General features: G+C 40.4%; 1 protein-coding gene across 1 annotated transcript in view; it reads left to right on the forward strand.

The window, feature by feature from the left end:
* SPESP1 (sperm equatorial segment protein 1) overlaps nucleotides 1-22,317 on the forward strand; it is a 29,504-nt gene extending 7,187 nt beyond the window's left edge. Inside the window, exon 2 of the mRNA XM_056127498.1 lies at nucleotides 21,222-22,317. Coding sequence (XP_055983473.1) covers nucleotides 21,222-22,180 — 959 coding nt within the window. The 3' untranslated portion in view covers nucleotides 22,181-22,317. The remainder of the gene's footprint in view (nucleotides 1-21,221) is intronic.
* Nucleotides 22,318-22,576: the final 259 nt, after the last annotated feature.

The raw sequence follows: 22,576 nt of genomic DNA on the forward strand, positions 1-22,576 counted from the left end.
CCCTGCAGAAGCTTTTTAACTTTATGTAGTTTCATTTGCCAATGGTATCAGATAATTGAAGGCACCTTTGATGTCCAAATCTTGAAGGTTCAGTTTATATTTTCCTCAACATACTTTATAGTTTCTGGCCGGATCTCAAGGTCTTTGATCTACTTTGAATTGACTTTTGTGTGATATGTAAGATATGAATTCAACTTTATTTCTTACATGTGTTATCCAGTTGTCCTAGCACCATTTGTTGAAGAGGTAATATTTACTGTATCTCATGTTCTTAGCTCCTTTATCAAAAATTAACTGCTCATTTATATGGGGGTTTGTCATAGGGTATGCGATTGATCATAGGGTTTATTCCAGTACCATGCAGTTTTGATCATTATAGCTTTATAATGCAGTTCCAAATTAGGTAATGAAATACCTCCCAGTTTCTTATTTTTCAGTATAGTTCCGACTATTTGTGTTCTTTTCTGATTCCATACAAACTTTATTATTTATTTTTCTAAATCTTGGAAAAATGTCATCTGAAATTGGATGGGGATTGCACTGAGTCTATATAATAGCTTAGGTAGGACAGTCATTTTAATAATATTTATTCTTGCAATCTATGAGCATGGGATAGTTTTCTTCTTTCTAAGGTCTCCTCTAGCTCTTTCCTAAGCTGTTTAAAGTTATCACAGTATAGATCTCTCACATCTTTTGTTATGCTGACTCCTAGATACTTTAAATGGGATAGACTTCTTGATTACTTGCTCCTCTTCATTATTTGTATATAAGAATATGACTGCTTTTTGTATATTGACTTTCTAATACAGCCACTTTGCTGTATTGGTTTATTATTTCTAGGAGGTTTTTTGTGGATTCTCTAGGGTCATCTATGTATAGTATCATGTCATCTTCAAATAGTGATATTTTGAATTCTGATCCAATTTGCATCTCTTTGATTTGTTTTTCTTGCCTGATGGCTGCAGTCAGGACTTCTAATACTACGTTAAATAGAAATAGAGCTTTTTGTTTGTAAAAGGCAGTTAACTAGTGTGTCTTACTGGCAACATCCTTTTTGATGTTTAAGCCATCTGGTATCAGACTTCAAGAATTTATTTTTTGCTTTTGGGTCACACGTGATAGTGCTCAGGGGCTACTCCTACTCCAGTCTTGGTTGTCACTCCCAGTGTTGCAAAAATAAAATAAAATACTTTGCTTACAGGCCTATAATACTGTTAGGAATTATAACAAAATTAGTGTCAAGATATAACTAATGTTAAGAACTATCAGACAATTACAGCATTTATAATAGAGGGGCTGGAGACATAGTTTAGTGAGGCACTTACCTCGCGCACAGCTGAAATGGATTTGATTTGGCAGTATATATGGCCTCCTGAGACCCACCAGGAGTGAGCCCTGAGCACAGAGCCAGGTGTAATCCCTGAACACCGCTGGGTGTTGTTCCCTCAAAGGAAAAGAAACAAACTATAATAGAATATTTTAAATTACTAATTAATTTTTAATTGAGATATTCACCCCCCCTTTATATTTTATAACATTTTTATACTGTACTGGAGCATTAGCACAGTGGGTAGGGTGTCTACCTTGCACGGAGCCGACCCAGGTTTGATTCCTCCACCCCCTCAGAGAGCCCAGAGAGCTACTGAGAGGGTCTTGCCGGCACGGCAAGCTACCCGTAACAACAAGTAGTAACAACAAGCCTCACAATTTGTTGTGAGACGTTACTGGTGCCCGCTCAAGCAAGTCAATGAACAAAAGGAAGACAGTGACAGTGTGATTGTATTTTATTATAGTATTGAAGTCATGGGGCCAGAATAAGTCGGTAGAGCAATTGTTTTATATGTGGCCAATCTGAGTTTGATCCTAGGATCCAATATGGTTCCCCAAGCACTGCCAGACGTAATTCCTGAGTGCAGAATTAATAGTAAGCGTTGTGCAACACTGGATGTAGCCAAGAACAAATAAAATAGTATTGAAGTCATTATTTTGTGACTACATCGATTCTTCATCATTTAGTGCTTCAAAATCCTTCCCCCATTTTCCCACTGTCCCTCTTGAGCTTCTAATAGCTGCCTCACATAGAATATTTTAATTTGAGGGGTGGGGAGGATTGGGCTATATTCAGGGATGACCCCTGGAAGTCTCAGGGGACCATATGTGGTACTGGGGATTGATTCACGATTGACCTCTTGAAGGGCAGGTGCTTTAAACACTATTATTTCTTTAGCCCACATATAACATTTTAATGGAAAATTTTTATTGGTTTTTCTGATTTTATAGTATTGCTTAGTTTTTATTACCCAATTTTTAAATCATTTTTTAGAATTTTATTTATTGAATCATTGTGAGAACAGTTACAAAGCTTTCGGGTTTACGTCTCGGTCATACAATGAAACACCAATACCTTCACCAGTCCCCATTCTCCACCCCCCAAAACCCCAGTAAACCCCCACCCCACACCCTCCCCCTACCTGTGGGGCAGATAATTTCCACATTACTCTCTCTATACTTTGATTACATTTAATTTTTTTACACCAGACCCACCATTATTATTTGGGATTTTTACCCCAACATTCAGATTTGCATGTGTCTCGTCACTGTGAGCCCAAACCTGATTGTCCAGTGGCCTCTGGAGGATGGCGGCCACTGGGCTGCCTGGGGGAACAGTCCAAGGCACGAAACCTATTCCCACCTGGGGTGGCCCAGCGCCAGTAACCTACTGCAGGGACTGGACGCATTTCTGCCAAAAGCTGCTGGGTTCCGTGATTTGTTTCTGAGTCTCTGGGGTCATGGCCATAAACAGCTTGATCAGAAGCCAGAGAGGCATTTGTGGGTGGCGACTCGGTGTCTCATTGGGGCAGGAAGGAAAGGGCCGGCTCCACACCCATCGTGTGAGGCCTCGCATGTCTTGTCACTGCGGGCCCAAACCTGACTGTCCATTGGCCTCTGGCAGATGGTGGTCACGGAGCTGCCAAGGGGAAGCAGGCAGAGGAATAGCACCCTTTCCCCCCTGGTGTGGCCTGGCGACAGTAACCTACTGAGGGGTCCAGACACATTTCTGCCAAAAGCCTCTGGGTTTTGAGATTTGTTTCTGAGTCTCTGGGATCATGACCGTTAAGCAGATTGATCAGGAGCCAGAGAGGCCGTTTGTGGGAAGCAACTCGGGGTCTAGTTGGGATGGGAGGAAAGAGCCGGCTCCATCCCCATCCCGTGAGGCCCCACGTGTTTCGTCACTACTGCAGGGACTGGACGCATTTCTGCCAAAAGCTGTTAGGTTTTGAGATTTGTTTCTGAGTCTCTGGGATCATGGCCTTGTTAAGCTGTTCAATCAGGAGCCAGAGAGGCCATGCCTCCCATTATATAGCTGAGTCGGAGGTGGTTTGTGGGTGTGTCTCGCACATACCTAACTTTTGGCCATTTACTTTCTTGGTAAACTTTGTCCCAAGGCTTTGGGGTCTGGCCAAAGGCACAGCAGCAATTTTGGGGTATCTGAAAACCTGACAGTGTCATCAGGCTGCTGATGCATTTGCCTCACAGGTACAGACTGACCTGCTGGAGGCACCATACCCTCTATTACCGATTTTTAAGACTCTAGGTTGTTGGTTTATAGCACATTTCAACTGAAATCCCATATTCACGTTCTCTGTTTCTGTGTCTTGTGCCACACCTTGCTCTGTTTATGCTCAGAGGTCACACTCTGCAGTACCCAGGGGACCACAGGTGCCTGAGATTGACCCTGCTCCTCCTGCATGCAAAGCATGCACTCAAGATTACTGAGCTGCTTTTTTGGCTATATATTGTTTAAGTTTGAAGTCTGCTTGTAATAGCTAAAGTAAAGGATACATTTTCTTTGTTGATCTGAATATCCTTTCATTTATTTTCCAGTTTTGTATTTTGTGATATCTACTCAACCACTTGAAACATATTCAATATTTTTTTCAAGAAGTTAAGAGTTTAGGGGCCAGGAGATAGTATAGTCTAGGCACCACTTGGCCTCCCTCAGCATCACTGGGTTCTGGAGATTCCCCGGAGGTCTCCAGTATCACCAGGTGGCCAGGTATCCCTGAAACTGCAGTCCTTCCTAGCAACACTGCGACCCTGAGCCTTGCTCTAACTCACTGTGCTGGTTGGTGTTGCCAGTGGGGTCTCCAGGTCTCCCAGATACTGCTTTAGAGTCCTCCCCTACCTATGAGTTCTCTGCAAAAATCGTTTTTAAAAAGACACTGAAGTTTTCTAATACATATTGTTCTGAAGTTTTAAATAATAGCTTTAAATAAATCACAAAAAATTATTAAAATCACCTACTTTTATTATGAGCCCATCTTTTATTACTTTTGAAAGTAAGCACATTTAATGTAAAAGTTTAAATCTTAGGGCCTCTGCCTCCTGAGATAGCACAGGAGGTAAGACACTTGCTCTGTATGTGGCAAAATCCAGTTCAAATCCCTCTCACTGCACAAGGTCTCTTAAGCATTGCCAGGAGTGCTCCTTAAGCATGGAACCAGGAATAAGCCCTGGAAAGCATTGAGTGTAGACTCAAAACAGTTAGTTTGCGATTATGTATCTTTGAAAGCATGCCTCACCCCCTTTAATAGTAAAGGTAGGAGTGGTTTAATTCTCCTATTAGTAAACAGTTTAGAAATTATTGGCTATTTGGCCAAGATTTAATGATACATGTGTTTTCCTTTTTTTACTCTTCATTGAGAAACAAATCAATAAAAAATACAAGTACAGGGCTGGAGAGATAGTGCAGTAGGCAGAGCACTTGCCTTTCAGTTGATGGACCCGGGTTCTATCCTCAGAACCCCATATGGTCCCTTTAACCCCGCTAGAAGTGATCCCTGAGCACAGAGCCATGAGTAAGTCCTCAGCACTACTGGGTATAAGCACAGAACAACAATAATAACAAGGATATATTTACATATGTATTTTCTAGTTTTGTTGATTAAAGTATCTCAAGAACTAAGGCCAGAGTGATATGTACAGTGGATAAGACACTTGCCTTCTGCACTGCTGACCCAGGTTTGATCTCTGGCACCCCATATGGTCTCCTGAACCTTTCAGGGGTGATCCCTGAGTGCAGAGACAGGAGTAAGCCCTGAATACTGCTGGGTATGGTCCTTCCCTCCACAAAAAAAAACAAAGCCCAAGAATAATGTCATTCCACAATACCAGTCTTATCTTGTTTAGTGAGATAAAATATAGAATGAATGATATTCATAGTAAGCAATCACTTGATCACTTGACTTCCCATAACGTCTCCATTTGTCCCTGTCGCGTGCTAGTGTAGCCCAGTGTCGTCTGTTTGTTCTAGGAACACGAAGAGCCTCAAACCGATCATTCATGATCTTGATTAAGAAGTCTGACCATCTGGTAGGTGGGCAGCCACGCGGTCTTTTGACATCCCGTGGAATCCAGTTGGTAACAGCTCTAGTCCAGCGGTCATCTCTAAATTTCATTACATGACCAGCCCATCTGATTTTTGACGCCTTGGCAAACGAGACAGCGTCCCTGATTCTTGATCATGGACGGAGGTCAAAACTCCGGATTCTTTCTCTCATTTGAGTGAAACGTGATACTCCAAGCATAGCTCTTTCAATTCCTCTTTGGAAGACCCGAATAGCGTCCTCATCCTGTTTGCGTAGGGCCCAGGTCTCTGAAGCGTATGTTAATGCAGGAAGAACAGTGGAATCAAAGACATGTGCCTGGAGCCAGAGGTTCTTTGTCCTCTTAGCTATTTCTTCGAAGCTCTTGAAGGCGTTCCAAGCCACTCTCTTCCTCCTGTGCAGCTCAGGTGCCAGGTCATTTGTCATGTACACCTAGGTACACATATCTGTTGCATTCGGAGATGGTCGTTCTGTTGAGAGCGAATGGAGCGTCAGGACCGAGGCTGTTTCTCGATAAGAATTGTTCCTTGAAACATGCGATAGGAAGCAATAGAAAATAAATTATCTAGCATCTGCCTGTGGGAGGCAGGCTTGAATGATGGTGGGAAATTTCAAAATAATGGTGGTGGTGGGAAGATGTAATGGTGGTGGGATTGGTGTTGAAATATTTATAAAAATAAAATTTAAAAATTAAAAATTGATAGTAGGGGCTGGAGCGATAGCACAGCGGGTAGGGCGTTTGCCTTGCACGCAGCCAACATGTCCAACACAGGTTTGACTCCCAGTATCCCATATGATCCCCCGAGCACCGCCAGGAGAAATTCCTGAGTGCATGAGCCAGGAGTAACCCCTGAGCATCGCCGGGTGTGACCCAAAAAGAAAAAAAAATTGATAGTAAATATTTTTTTTAAATTTTAAGTATAGAATAAATGGCTATTGATTTCATGGGGGGGGGGAGACGAGCAATAGTAACTGCTGGAGAGCAAATTTAAGTTCAGCTATTAAATTCAGAGATTCAGAAATACACAAGATACAATTTACAGTGACTCCTAATGGCTCCATTGTGATCTTTTATTTTCTTTTTGTTTGGGGGTCAAATCCAGATGTGCTCAGGAGCTGCTCCAGCCACTGGTGCCCTGGGACCATGTGCCAGAAGTTGAATTCATTCCTTTACACATAAGGCGTGTACTCAGTTCATTGAACTGTCTCTCTGATCCACATTACGATCTTTTAAAAAGAAAAGAACTGATTATGTTAAGACTAAAAAATAAGTCTGAGTCATAATGAAATGCAAAGTTATAAGAATTACTTTTTAAATAATACTATACTCTGATGAATTTTACTTAAATAAAGACATTATTTACATTGATTTACTTGGTTTTTGGACCACAGCTGATGGTACTCAAAGGCTCTTCCTGGCTTGATTCTCAGAGATAGTTCCCAGTGGTGCTCAGAGCTCCTACAGGCAAAACATGCACTCAAGTCCCTTTTCCATCTCCCTGGATTTTTATGTTTACTTATATTTATGTTCCCACAATAGACAAAAGTATTTTTATACACAAATGCAAATCAGTACTTACCAAAAAGAGAGTGCTATTTTCCTGTATGATACTTATGAGCAGTTACATTACTCTGTTGTTACTCTCTGAAATGTTACATACACACCAACAGAATTTATTTATTTATTAAAAGATAAGCTATCATGTTGTTTCAGAAGTTAAAAAAACACTGTCCTTGCATACTAAGAGGTCCTCCCACCTGACCCTGGTGACTAGACCACAACAGTGACAACAGAACTATAGAACTTTATGCTCCAAAGCCAGTTAATTTAACTGGCTTAACATACATGATTTTAATGTGCTTAGCATATATGATTCTGCTTTTTCCTCATATTTATATGCTTGTTGATGCATTTAACAGTCGTGCTGGTTGTTACCTTTATTTCATTCCTTGATTTTTTTAAATCACTTAATCACTTGATATCCCGTTGCTCATTGATTTGCTCGAGTGGGCGCCAGTAAAGTCTCCAATCATCCCTGCTGCGTGCTAGCGTAGGCCAATGGCATCTGCTTGTTCTAGGAACATGAAGCGCCTCAAACTGATCATTCAGGGTCTTGACGAAGAAGTCTGATCATCTCGTAGGTGGGCATCCACGTGATCTTTTGATATCCTGTGGAATCAGTTGGTAATGGCTCTAGTCCAGCGGTCGTCCCTAAATCTCATTACATGTCCAGCCCATCTGATTTTCGATGCTTGGCAAACGAGACAGTGTCCCTGATTCTTGAGTGTTGATGGAAGTCGGAATTCTGGATTCTAGCTCTCATTTGAGTGAAGCGTGATACTCCAAGCATAGCTCTTTCAATTCCTCTTTGAGAGACCTGAATAGCATTCTCATCCTGTTTTCGTAGGGCCCAGGTCTCTGAGGCATATGTTAGTGCAGGAAGAACAGTGGAATTGAAGAGATGTGCTCAAAGCTGGAGGTTCTTCATCCTCTTAGTTATTTCTTCGACGCTCTTGAAGGCATTCCAAGCTGCTCTCTTCCTCCTGCACAACTCAGGTGCCAGGTCATTCATCATGTTGACTTCTCGACCTAGATATACATAACTGTTTCATTCGGAGATGGTCATTCCGTTGAGAGTGAATGGAACGTCAGGAACAAGTCTGTTTCTCATGAACATTGTCTTTGTGAGATTCAGCTGTAATCCGACCTTTCCACACTCACGGTTGAAGTCGGTCAGCATTTGTGCTGCTTGGCTGATGTTTGGTGTTATTAGAACTATGTCATCAGCAAAGTGGAGGTGGTGTAGTTGCCGACTATCTATCTTCACTCCCATTTCTTCCCATTCCAGTCGTTGCATGATGTTCTCGAGGGTGGCACTGAAGAGTTTCGGTGAAATGGTATCACCCTGCCGAACCCCTCTCTTGACATGGATGATCACTTCTTTGTAGAATGGTGAGATCCTGGTAGTGAATCTGTAATACAGCTCATGGAGGATCCTGATGTATTGAGTTTGAATGCCCTAATTGGCTAGGACTTCGACAGAATCAAAGGCCTTCTTTAAATCAATGAACATTAGATAGAGCAGCATCTTGAACTCCCAAGAAACCTCAATGAGCTTAGTTATCGTGTGGATATGGTCGATGGTACTGAATCCTTTTTGGAACCTGGCTTGCTCTCATGGTTGTCCTTCATCTAGTGTTCTGCTAATCCTATTCAGGATGACTCGAGTGAACAGCTTGTAGATGACAGACAATAGGCAGATTGGGCGATAGTTGCCAATGTCGTGGATGTCTCCCTTCTTGTATAGTAGTACAGTCCTGCTGGTTTTCCACTGGGACGGAACCTTGCATTCAGACAGGTAGCGTGTGAAGAACCGAGCCAGTGTATTGATGAGTACTGATGGTTGGTTCTTCAGGTGTTCAGGTCTGACTTGTCTGGGCCAGATGCTCTTTGTTTCTTTACCAATGAGATGGCGTGTCAGATTTCAGAAGGGAGAACTTTGGGAACGACATATCCATCCTGAAGAATTTGGTAAGTGGGCAAGTGGACGTGGCTATTGAAGAGATCTGAGTAGAAGTCATGGATAATCTTCTCCATTGCCCTTCTGGAAGATGTGATAGATCCATCAGGACGTCAGAGGGCAGTCATCTTGGTCTTGTAGTTGGTGAAGGACAGGCGGGCATTACTAATGCTTTTCCTGGCTTCTGCCTTATCTACCAGCATTGCTGCTCTTCTGTCTTTGAGATCTTCCTTGATCGCTTCTCTGCTCTGTTTTGCGAGCTTGGGTGTTCACTTGCATTTTTTAATAGTCCTTAAAAATAATTCAGTGGATACAAAGATTCCCAAGGATGTTCGAGAGCTAGGGGCATAGCTCAGAGGCAGAATATTTGGTTTTGTGGCATAGCTCAGAGGCAGAACATTTGGTTTTGCATGTATGAGGCCCTTGGTTCAATTTTCAGTACCCCCTATAAAAAAATAAAGCCAAAGATGATTTTAGAATCTAAATATTTACACATCAAATCTGCTTTCTTTTTTTTCTTTTTTATAAATTTATTTATTGAATCACCGTGAGAGCAGTTACAAAGCTTTTGGATTTAAGTCTCAGTCATACAGTGCCCATTTTCCACCACTAAAAACCCCAGTATACCCCCCATCCCATACCATCCGCCTACCTGTGGGGCATTTGATTTCCACATTACTCTCTCTCCACTTTGATTTCATTTAATATTTCGACCCCAGAACCACCATAATTTTGGGGGATTTTACCCCAACACTCAGATCTGCCGAAAAGGCAACTATAGACAGTTTGTTTTCTGTTGCTGGTTATGAATAACATACGATTTCATGCAGCCACAGTAGTGGCCGTGTGATTTGGAATTCTGAAATTTTAACAATTAAATCTGGAAGGATTTCTGCCAATACCTGCTGGGTTCCGAGATTTGTTCCTGAGTCTCTGGGATCATGGCCATTAAGCAGCTTGATCAGGAGCCAGAGAGGCTGTTCTTGGGCGGCGACTCGGGGTCTCGTTGGGATGGGTAGGAAAGGGCTGGCTCTACCCCCATCTCGTGAGGCCCCGTGTGTCTCGTCACTGCGGGCCCAAACCTGACTGTCCAGTGGCCTCTGGAGGATGGCGGCCACCGAGCCACCAGGGGGAACAGGCCAAAGCATGAAACCTATTCTCACCTGGGATGGCCCGGTGCCAGTAACGTACTGCAGGGACAGGATGCATTTCTGCCAAAAGCTGCTGGGTTCTGAGATTTGTTTCTGAGTCTCTGGAATCATGGCCATTAAGCAGTTTTATCAGGAACCAGAGAGGCCATGCCTTCAATTATATAGCTAAATCAGAGGTGGTTTGTGGGTGTGTCTCCCGCATACCTAACTTTTGGCCATTTACTTTCTTGATACACTTGGCCCTAAGTTGGTGGAGTCTGGCCAAAGGCACAGCAGCACTTTTGGGGTATCTAGAAGTCTGAAGGCACCATCAAGCTACTGATGCTCTCACCTCACAGATTGACCTGCTGGCGGCACCATAGCCCCAAGGTCTGCTTTCTTTTACCAAAATAATGTTGCTCTATAAATCTGACTTTTACTAAGTAGTCCTAGGGGATGAAATGAGACATAATTTGTTTATTCTTCAGATGAAAAATACATGTTTCAGATTTTAAGATTTGTGGCTTTAAGGCCAAGAATATTTAATGATCAAAAAATGTATGAGGTATATTTTGATAAAATGCTGACCAAATTGCATTTATAGCATGATTCTGATTATGTAAAGAATATGTAATTGTGAAGACTGTTAAAAATGTATAAACTGGGACTAGAGAGATAGGACAGTGGGTGAGGTTCTTGACTTGAATACAGCCAACTTTGGTTCAATTCCAGTATCATATATGGTCCTCTGAACCCCTCCAAGGGTGATCCCTGAGTACAGAGCCAGGAGTAAATCCCAAACATCACCCAAAGTGTCCCAAAGACTTGAAAAAAAGTATAAATTGACAATGTTCCCAAAATTGATATAAGTTCAAGACACAATTCCTACCAAATCCCAGCTTCCTTTTTTGCAGAAATCAACAAGTTAATATTAAGGTTCATAAGGAATTAAAGGAACCAGGATAGCCAAACAATCCTAATAAAAATAACAAAGTTCAAATTACATTTCCTACTTCAAAACTTACTGCTAAAGCTGTAGTTATTGAGAGTTCAGAAAGGAACTCCTTGTCTTTTCTGTCAGTTGAATTTCAACAAGGATGTCAATACATATTTTGGGGAAAAAGAATAGTTTTTTTCTCTGCAAATGGTTTTGCACCAGGCAAATGAATGAACTTGAAACCTTTTCTCATCTGTATATAAAAATTATCTTAAGCTAGGGGCTGGAGAGATAGTGTAGCATTGAGGGTTTTGCTTTGCATGTAACCAACCTGGGTTCATTCCCTGCCATTCCATATGTTCCCCTGAGCACTGTCAGGAGTGATCCTTGAGTCCAGAGCCAGGAGTAAGCTCTGAGCACCACTAGGCGTCATCCAAAAAACAAAACAAAACAAAACAGAATCCCCCCCCCCAAAAAAACCTTAATTCTAGCTAGTTCTAAATGTAAGAGACAAAAGTTTAAAATTCTTAGATGAAAAGTAGCTATAAGCCTTTATGTTCTCAGATTTAGCAATTACTTCTTAGGGATTAGTGAAAAACACAAGCAGCAGAATTAAAAAATAGATGAATTGAGTGCTTTAGTTCTTTAGAACTTTAGTTCTAAGAAATGGAACATTAAGAAAGTTGGGGGGAAAAAACAACTCACAAAGTAGGAGAAAAGATTTATTTAAAGAAATTTTTTTTTCCTTTTGATTTAGGGCCACAGGGTTTACTCCTAGCTCTATATATACTCAGGAATTACTCCGGGTGGTGCTCGGGGACCATATAGAATGCCAGGGATTGAACCCAACTTTGTGCAGAACAAGCACCTTAACCTACTGTACTGTCTCTCCAGCCCTATGAAGAATTCTTAACTCAAAAACAACAAACAAATTAAAAATGTAAAAAATATCAAAATAGTCATTACTCCAATAGGCACATGAAAGATGCTCAGTATCATTTACCATTAAAGAAGTGCAAGTCAAAATCATGATAAAGATACATAATGAGATTCACCTTTACAACTACAATGATGTAAAATTGCAAAAGAATAGAAAAACAACCAAAAAAGATAATAGAAAAATGAAAGAAATTATGACAAAATTGGAACTCCCCCCCCCATAGTACTGGGAATGCATCTGCTCTGGCAGTTTCTCGAAGGTTTGGTTAAACATCTGACCTATCTGGGCCAGAGCAGCATGTGGGGCGCTTGCCTTGCATACTGCTGACCTGGGTTCAAATCTCAGCATCCCATATGGTCCCCCTGAACACCACCAGTAGTAATTCCTGAGTGCAGAGCCAGGAGTAACCCCTAAGAGTGACCCTTAAAAGAAGCAACTAAACAAACAAAAAATCTGACCTAGTAGTTCCACTCCTAGACATATGTTTTGAGAGGAATGAAAACATACATTGACACAAAATTTGTTTGTGAATGTTCATAGTAACATTACTTAGAGTGACAAAACAACCCAAATATCCATCAACTGTCAAATTCATAAACAAATATGATATATCCATGCATAAAAATGTATATAAACTATATACAATATGAATGACATTGAAAACATGTTTTCTTGCCTGCCTGCCTTCCTTCCTTCCTTCCTTCCTTCCTTTTGCCCTTCTTTCCTCTCTTCTTCCTCACTCCTTCCCTCCCTCTCTCCCATCCTTCCCTCCCCCTTTTTAGTTTTTGGGTCACACTGACGGTGCTCAGAGGCTTTGCTCTGGTTCCGTGCAGAGATGACAGTGCTCAGAGCACCATATGTGCTACCTGAGAATTTGAACTGGGGTCAGTTAGATAAAAGGCAAGCACCTTCCCGCGTGTTCTGTGTCTCCGACCCACATAACTGACAGCTTATACCCATACTTAGTAGTTAGAAAACATTCCAATTTGATTGGCTATTTTTTTAGAAGGAAAAAATTTAATCTGGCCTTTCCTGGCAATGAAAATTTCTTAAAAGACAAAAAGATATTGGCATATTTACAATTAAAATACTGCATTCCCTGTAATGCTGTAATGTTCAAGTGAAAATGAGATAAAGCAACCCAGTTACAAAGTATAAGCTTCTAAGAGAATTATTCAATCGTTCTAGTAAAATGTTAATAAAGAAGCCTAGTGCTAATGAAGTACCCACACTGTGTTCCTGCACGCAGCCAGAGACCCATCAAACCAACCAGCAACATCCAATGTGACCAGAACAGCCCCTTCCCCTGGAAGTCATTCTCCCCTGTGCTGCCAACTGCAGAAACAAGACTTGATGTTTTATTACCCAGAGATGGTTTAACAAGGTTATGTCCAAGAATCCAAGTGCTTTCATACTTTTTAGTTGTAGTTTTCACTGGGGGAGCAAGAATACAAACTCTAGTTGTGGTGCTCATATACACAGTATTACATTCAGTACTCACTGGGGGGCACACACTTTAGTTACGATGCTCACACACACTTGGGTTGTATGTTCTAGAGACTAGACTCCATGTAGTCCTGGCAGGTCCAAACAGCAGAGCTTCAGAATTGAACTTGGGCATGTACTCCAACACTTGGATGCAAATTTTGGGCCTTATACTTGCCTGGCAGCTTAATAGAGGACCTTATGGTTTCTCAAGGGGGCCATCAGTATATTGATTAACTGATATATTCCAACTTAAATATTATAGAGTATAGGGGCCAGAGATAACTATAAGGATACTTTAAGGACAATGTGCTTGCTGTGCACATGACTGACCTGAATTTAATCCTTGGTGATCCCTGTCAGGAAGTAATCCCCAAGCACAGAACCGGGAGTAAGTCCTGAGCATGGTTGGGTATGGCCCAACCCAGACCCCAGGTAACTTAAAATATACCTATGTAGACTGTAAATATCCAAAGTAAATATCCATAATGGAGAAGTCTGGTTCTTGTAAGCATTAGAATTTTGTTTTTCATCTTTTTAAGCACTTTTAAAGAACAAAGAAAAGCTTGGTTTTACAGTAATCGGGGCTATATCTCTTGGGGTATATGAGACTAGACCACCTTTATTTCCTTGCCTGCAGATATTTTTGTAATAATTGAATTAATTTGCAAATCAGTCCTGAACTAAGTCAATATGAAGTATGTAAATGTTTTAGGGGACAAAACAGGAGGTGGGAAGTATTTGGAGGAGGGAAAATTTGACAGTAGTATGATAGAGACTAAAGGGCTAGATGGAAGGCAGGGTGCTGTTGTTAGCCAGTCATGAGCAGGCTTTTTTTTTTATTAGTGAAACACCATGAGGAGCAGTTATAGACTTAAAAATTTTTGTGCTTGGGTTTCAGTTATACAATGATCAAGTACCCATCCCTCCACCGGTGCCCATCCTCTACCACCACGGGTCCCAGCATCCCTCCCACCCCCCATACCCCCATCCCACCTTGCCTCTGTGGCAGGGCATTCCCCCTTGTTCTCTCTCTCTCTTCTTTTGGGTCCTGTGTTTTGCGAGAGAGGCATTGAGTGGCAATCATGTTTGGTCTATATTCTACTTTCAGCATGCTTCTCCCACCCTGGGAGGATACTCACAACACCCTTTATTTGGTGCTCTCTTCTCTACCTGAGCTTCCTTTTCCCCTCGCACATGTGGCTGGCCTCCAAGTCATGGAGCAAAATTCTGGTACTAATCTCAGCCACTCCTGGGTGTTAGTCTCCCATTTTGTTGCTTTATGTTCCCCAGATGAATGCAATCTTTCTGTGTCTATCCCATGAGCAGGCTTTTTTGTGTTACCTGAGTAACCACATAATATAATAATGAGTGCTTTGGGTTCTTTTAGGAATAAACTACCAATAATATCTCCTTTTCCTGGTCTCTGACACTAACCTAATTATAGCCTAGTTATTCTATTTCAAGAAGAGATAAGATAAATTACTAAAATGGAGTATTTTGCAGGCAGTAATCTAAATACTGTATTTTAATAGTATTTCAGTCTTTGTAGATTTTAGATTTATTGATGAATAGTTGCCCAGAATTAAATTTTTTTAGAAGATATCTTTGAAAAATTTTTATTATGAAAACTTAAACATATATACCAGTATAATAATAATAATGGTTCATAGAGTTATAGACAACTTCAACTATTTTTTTTTCTGGGCTACACACAGTGACATTTAGAGACCACTCCTAACTCTTTGCTCAGGAGGACTTGCAGTTCAGGAGATTGAATCTGGGCTTCCTATATGCAAAACATGTGCTTAGTCCATTGAATTATTGCTCTGGCCCAGTTCAACTATTATTAACACATAGTCATGCTTAATTAATGTCTCATTCATATTCTTTTCCCATTTACTTCCTCATGTCTTGTCCCAATTTCTTGGGCTTGAATTCTTTAGAACTAAATTCCAGACACCATGTAATTTTGTCAATAAATATTTCAATAAATAAATCACTAAAATATAACTTTAAAAAAATTCACAATGTTGTGAATTTAATATCTAAAAAACATAGCATCTTTTATTATTGTCAAATCTCTGGCCAGTCTCTCTTCAAGTTTGCTCAATAACTAGGGGTTTGAATGAATAAGAATCATACATGCATTTCATTGATAAGTGTACATTCAGTTTCATTTATTTTTTTGACGTTGTGGTCACACCTGGCAATGCTTAGGGGTTACTCCTGCTCTGCTCTCAGAAACTACTCATGATGGTACTCAGGGGACTACCTGAGTAGTCAGGAATTGAACTTGAGTCAGCCACATGCAACGTAAATGCCCTACCCCCTGTACTATCTCTCTAGCCCCTTTTCAATCTTAGTCTGTAGTTCTTCCTCTTTCTTATTTTTCTCTTTGCGTCTCAATAACTGAAGTAGCTGAGCCATATGTCCTACAGTTTTCCATGATCTAAGTCTTGCTGATTACATTCCCCTGGTGTACTTTATATCTTCTTTTGCTGTGCAACATTTTTTTTTTTAATTTTGCCAGTTAGATCTAGAGAGATCGGTTAGATTTAGGTTTGGCCATTTTTGCAAGACTGCTTTAGTAGCTGGTATTGTGTTTTCCAGTACATAATGTTTGTGTACTTTTTATTATGTGAATAATTATTGATACTACTTTCAAAATTATCTTATTTTTATTGTAAATGGCCTCCTAATTTATTAGTAGTAATAGTTACGAGTTGAAACAAATGAAACCTCTCTCTATCTTGAGTTGTTTTTCCATATGCAATTAGGTCTACTTCGGTATTTTCTGCTCTGTTCAATTGATCTATCTTTTCACATGCAGTACATATTTTAATAGTAAGGACTTTATGTTTTTTTAATCTAGTAAGGCCAGATCCTATTTTTATGTTTTTAATTATTTTTTCCAAATTTACTTTCATGCTATAGAAGTGGGCTGGAGTGATAGCACAGCGGTAGGGCGATTGCCTTGCATGCGGCTGTCCCAGCAGAGCCAGGTTTGAGTCCTCCGCCCCTCTCAGAGAGCCCGGCAAGCTACCGAGAGTATCTCGCCCGCATGGCAAAGCCTGGCAAGCTACCCGTGACGTATTCAATATGCCAAACACGGTAATAACAAGTCTCATAATGGAGACGTTACTGGGCCCGCTCGAGCAAATCGATGAACAACAGGAGGACAGTAGTATTTGTGTTTGCTATAGGAGCATAATAAATGTATAAATTAACAGAAAGACACTGACATTTAAACAGCGGGTAGGGCATTTGCCTGGCATGTGGCCGACCCAGGTTCAATTCCTCCATCCCTCCCTCTCGGAGAGCCCGGCAAGCTACCAAGAGTATCCCACCCACACAGCAGAGCCTGACAAGCTCCCCTTGGCATATTCTATATGCCAAAAATAGTGACAACAAGTCTCACAATGGAGACGTTACTGGTGCCTGCTCGAGCAAGTCGATGAACAACGGGCGGACAGACAGACACAGTCTTGTTGAATCCTTTTTTTTTTTTTTGAGGGCATTTTATCCCCATTTGTTGAAGCTTACATTTTTCCCAGAGGATTTTTTATTATATTCTATATCATTTTTTGCATATATATGTGGCTTTATTCTGGATACTTTAAATTTTTTATTGTCTATATAAGTTCTCTATATTTAGGTTTGGCCATTTTTGCAAGACTGCTTTAGTAGCTGGTATTGTGTCTTGGTGTCTCAAAGTTTTTTTGCCATGTGGGCGAGATACTCTCGGTAGCTTGCTGGGCTCTCCGAGAGGGGCGGAGGACTCAAACCTGGCTCTGCTGGGACAGCCACATGCAAGGCAATCGCCCTACCGCTGTGCTATCACTCCAGCCCACTTCTATAGCATGAAAGTAAATTTGGAAAAAATAATTAAAAACATAAAAATAGGATCTGGCCTTACTAGATTAAAAAAACATAAGGTCCTTACTATTAAAATATGTACTGCATGTGAAAAGATAGATCAATTGAACAGAGCAGAAAATACCGAAGTAGACCTAATTGCATATGGAAAAACAACTCAAGATAGAGAGAGGTTTCATTTGTTTCAACTCGTAACTATTACTACTAATAAATTAGGAGGCCATTTACAATAAAAATAAGATAATTTTGAAAGTAGTATCAATAATTATTCACATAATAAAAAAACTTGGTGTCTCAATTTATTCCCTCACACCAAAAGTTTAAAAGCAAGTTTACATAGCTAAAATGAAGGTTTTGAGCATAGCTACGTTTCCGATGGAAGCTTCAGGAGACAGTATTTTTCTTGCATTTGGAATCTGCCAGCATTCCTTGTCTTGTGGCCACATCATTATAATCTCCTCTTTCCTTCACATCTGTGTGTCTCTGTCTTACAAGAATATTTGTTGTTGGTTTTAGAACTCATTAAGATATGGGTTCCCTCTGATAATTCTCTCTGTTAAGATCCTTAACTAATTATATGCATGAAGATCTCTCCACTTCTTATTAGTTAACATTTTAGGTCTGGGGATTAGCACTGATCTCTAGATGTCTGTATTCATCATACTATTTTTCATTTCATTTCATCATCCTGTTATTTTTCGATTGCCTCGAGCAGGCCCCAGTAACATCTCTTTCATCCTAGCCCTGAGATTATATTCAAGGTTCTTTAGGAGAATGAGACCCATCATTGTTACTGGTATTTGGCATATTTGGTACGCCACGGGGAGTTTGCCAGACTCTGCCCTGTGGGCAGGCTACATTCAATAGCCTGCAAGTTTGTCCAAAGTAGGAATGAGATAATAAGATGTCATAAAAAGATGTCCTGATAAGATTCTGTATTAAAATTTTGTTGTAAAAGGTTTTTTTTTTTTTGCTGTTTTTTGGGTCACACCCAGCGATGCACAGGGGTTACTCCTGGTTTGCACTCAGGAATTACTCCTGGCAGTGCTCAGGGGACCATATGGGATGCTGGGAATCGAACCTGGGTTGGCCACGTGCAAGGCAATTACCCTACCCACTGTGCTATTGCTCCAGCCCCATAAAAGTTTTTATGTTAGTTTTTTTCTTACCAAAATAGCTTCTTCTTTGTTGTTTCTCTTCTAAGTGGTTTTTAAGTTGTATATTGATTTTTGTGTATTTATTTAATACTTGCTACTTTATATTGAATTCTTTTACTCTTGTTTGTTTGTGTTTTGGGCTAGACCTCAAAGTGCTCAGGGACTACTCCCAGCTGGGTTAAGGGTTAATTGTGGTGGTGCCTGGGGGACTGTGTTGTTGGGGATGGAACACTCATTTCCTGTATGTAGGGCTTGTGCTCCAGTTCATTGACCTATCTCTCTGGTTCCCTCTTACTCATAATAACTTTCCAAATGATTTTTGGGAAGATTTATAATTATGTTATTTGCACGTAATTTTACCTTTTGATTGCCAGTTTTCATACTTTCCTCGTCTATTTCCACTGACCGACATTTCTAAAATTTATATAATAATTAGATAATGAGATATCAGGTATCTTGATCTTATTTCCTATCATACAGATACAGTAGATATAATTAGCCTCAGTAGGTAATAATAAAATTAAGTAAAATAGATTTATCTCCCACTGTTGCCAGAGAATCAGCCCAGCTTCATTGACTGATTTCAGAGACACCAGCAACTGAGTAATCTCATCAAGTCCCAGCCACCACAAGGCCAAGATCTCTGGACCCTAGAGGGATGGGGACAGACCCAATCCCTGCCCTGCCAAAGGGCCAGAACTCTGCCCACCCGTATATAGCTCCTGCCGTTGACAGAGAATCAGCCCAGCTTCAACACTATTTTTAGAGAGACACCTGCAGCTGACCATCCCAGCTTCAAAGCCCTTGAAGCAAACAGCCACGTATATGGCCATGCAACACATCCATACTTCACAGAATTGACAGCCCAGGAGAAACAAGAAAATTAGATGAGAAAATTGAGTATAAGCCCACTAAGCTCAATGAGTGAAAACAGCACAGAGGGCCCAACTCACACCTAACAGCTCAGTAAATCTTCAGACCATGACTTTAGCAACACCATTATGAGATATGTAAATATAAAGTAAATGAATTAGTTCCTGCTAAGGAAGCAGGCTTGGGCAGGGGGTCGGAAACTAGGGACATTGGTGGAGGTAAGCCACAGTAAATGGAACTGATGTTGGAATATTGAACCCAAAACAACTGTATTGTTAACAACTTTGTAAATCACGGGGTTTAAATAAAGTTTTAAAAATTACAAAAGAAAAAAATTGAGTAAAATGGTATGTTTTCAATATTACATTGTTTTGAATTTAGTTTAATTGAAAATTCATATAAGTTATCTTGGTTTGATTTTGTTGTTTTTGGTTTGGGGGCCACACCCAGTGGTCCTCAGGGCTTGTTCCGACTGCACTCAGGGATCACTCAGGTGGTGATGGATCACTATGTGGGGCTGGGGTTTGAACCCAGGCTGGTTGTGTGCAATGTTGGTGTTTCATCCACTGTACTGTCTCTCACATCCTACAGAAGTTAACAAAAAAATTTATTAAGAAACTCTGATTTGCAAAATTATTCATTGTTGAGTTTTAGGCATACAAATACTAGCACCAATCCCCCTATGTCCTCAAGTTTCCTCCCACCCCCCCACCCCCCTCCCCCACCTGCTTTCTTTGACCAGCATGCTTTCAAGTTTTATTTTTGTAGGTTGGCTCTTATACTTTCAGTATTGTTGGCACTGTAATTTGAATGTACAGTTATTCTGCCTCTATACCTCTCATGTGCTCAGGACCCTTGCCCCTGCCCTTGTTACTTCCTGTCCGCCTTTTCTTACTTTCTCCTCAGTTTCTTTCCTTTCCTGTCCTCCTTCCTATAGCCTAGGATCAAATGTGGTTTAAGCATTACCCTGTAAGATAACTTTTAATGATGTCTGTGTTTAATATCTGGCTCACAAAACTCATAAAAATGCTCCTACTATCAAGTGGCTCTTAAGAGTGTGAACCTATTTCAACATACTATTGTGTTGGAGAACATAATCAAGATTTGTTTTAATAAGTTGTCTAGTAAAAAAAATAAGTTGTCTAGTGAAACATGAGTTATATGACAGAGCAAAAGCAGAATGATATACTAATAATTGTACTGATGCATACCATTTTTTATTGAATCACCGTGAGATACAACTTCAAAGCTTTCATGATTGAATTTCAGTCATACAATGATCAAACACCCATCCCTCCACCAGTATACATTTTCCACAACCACTTTCCCCAGTATCCCTCCTGCCACGCCCCCCCCACATCCCACCCTCTGCCTTTATGGCAGTTTTCTTCTTGCTCTCTCTTTACTTTTGGGAATTATGGTTTGCAATACAGATACTGAGAGTCCATCATGTTTGGTCCTTAGTCTACTTTCAACACAATCTCCCATCCTGAGCAATCCCTCCAACCATCATTGACTTAGTGACCCCTTCTCTATCTCAGCTGCCCCAGCTCATGAGACCGGCTTTCAATCTTAGAGCAATCTTCCTGGCCCTTGTCTCTACTGTCTTTGGTTATTTTATATTCCACAAAAAAGTGCAGCCATTCTGTGTCTGTCCATCTCTCTGACTTATTTCACTTAGCATGATGATAATGCATACTTTTTTAATAACTTGTTCCACTAAACTTGTTCATCTGTTTTAAAAGACTGAAAATTTGTTTTAAGCAAGAGTTGACTGGATTGGGTGCAATATTTCTTGGTTTATTATTCCAACTTTTAAATGATAATATAAGAAGTAAATCTGGGCTAGTATATTCTATTGATGTGTCATATGATTATAAACATTACTTATTGTTTGATTGTTTCCCTTAAGGCATAACTGTGACACCTGATGAAGAACAAAACTTGAATCATTATGTAGAAGTTTTACAGAACATGTTATTAAGTGTTCCCACTAAAGAGATAACTTCTGTCAAAGAATCAGCGTCTTCAATTACTGCTCAGTCGCTAAACCCTAAAATATCCAAATTAAATACTGCAACTAGACATGGAGATGTTTCAACAGAGAAAGAGAAATCAACCAGTCGTCATGCTACAACTCCCTTTACACCAGGCTTCCCATGGCAAACAGGGAAGAAAAGACGTAAAACCACAGCGTTCTGGTCTGTTAGACCAAACAATGTCTCTGTTGTTTTACGTACCGATGAGCCATTTATTGAAAAGGAAGAGCCAGAGCCAGAGCCAGAGCCAAGTTCTACACGAAGTGTTATTGAATCAACCACAATTGTAGAGACTGTCTCTTCAGGGAGCACCCTTGATGTGGATACTGCCGCAGAGCTGGAAGATGTTCCTCAGCTTTCAGGAACTTACATGTCACCTGAGTCTCAGAGGTTGAGAAATGAAGAGATTTTGAAAAAAATTTCAGATATTCGTTCACAGGTGCGACGGGTCCCTGTTTCTGAGAGCCTCCAGCCACAATATAGAAAAGACATTATAGCCGCCAGAGAGCACTTAAAACGAAGCCTTGCTCTAGCTGCGGCAGCAGAACATAGACTGCAAAAGATGTATGAATCCGAGGCAATACCTCTAGGACAAAGCAGTGGTGAAAATGGAGACATTGAAACTGTAATAAACGTACTGTATAACTCGAGATCTAAGTTATCTGAATATTTTGATGTGAAATCTATTCCACCAGAGTTGAGAAGAAAAGCTACTGTAGTAATTAATATATTGAAAAAAACATTATGTGCAAGTCAAGTAGAAACTCAAAGTCTTATTAAGAAGTTATTAAGCAATAATATGCAAATTTTAAACATACTTGATGTTCCTTGATAGAGTTGATTTAAGCGAACTGTGCATTGATTCACAGAAGAACTAAACTTACTAGTGAGTCAGAGTTGTAAAAATGATATTTTCTATTGCAGCCCAATATGCTAGCATCTTTATGTGACATTTATTTAAATGTATGCAATTTTCCCTATGCACTAAAATATAACAGTTTAAATCATTCAATTTGTGAGTTTGTCATCATTTTCATTAATTTTATATTTATTTTAACTTTGGGGGAGCTTCCTAAATACTACTCAGAGGACTGCAGAGCCACTCTTGGAGATACTCAGGCAGCTGGCTGGATGGTTCAGCAGTGCTGGAGGCTGCCAGGTCGACATGGAGGTGCGTGGGTGATTTACAGGGCTGCGACCAGTGTTGCTCAGGAGGGCACAGAGCACT

This window comes from Sorex fumeus, unplaced genomic scaffold (genome assembly GCF_029834395.1).
Source record: "Sorex fumeus unplaced genomic scaffold, SorFum_2.1 ptg000063l, whole genome shotgun sequence".
NCBI classification, from domain to species: domain Eukaryota; kingdom Metazoa; phylum Chordata; class Mammalia; order Eulipotyphla; family Soricidae; genus Sorex; species Sorex fumeus.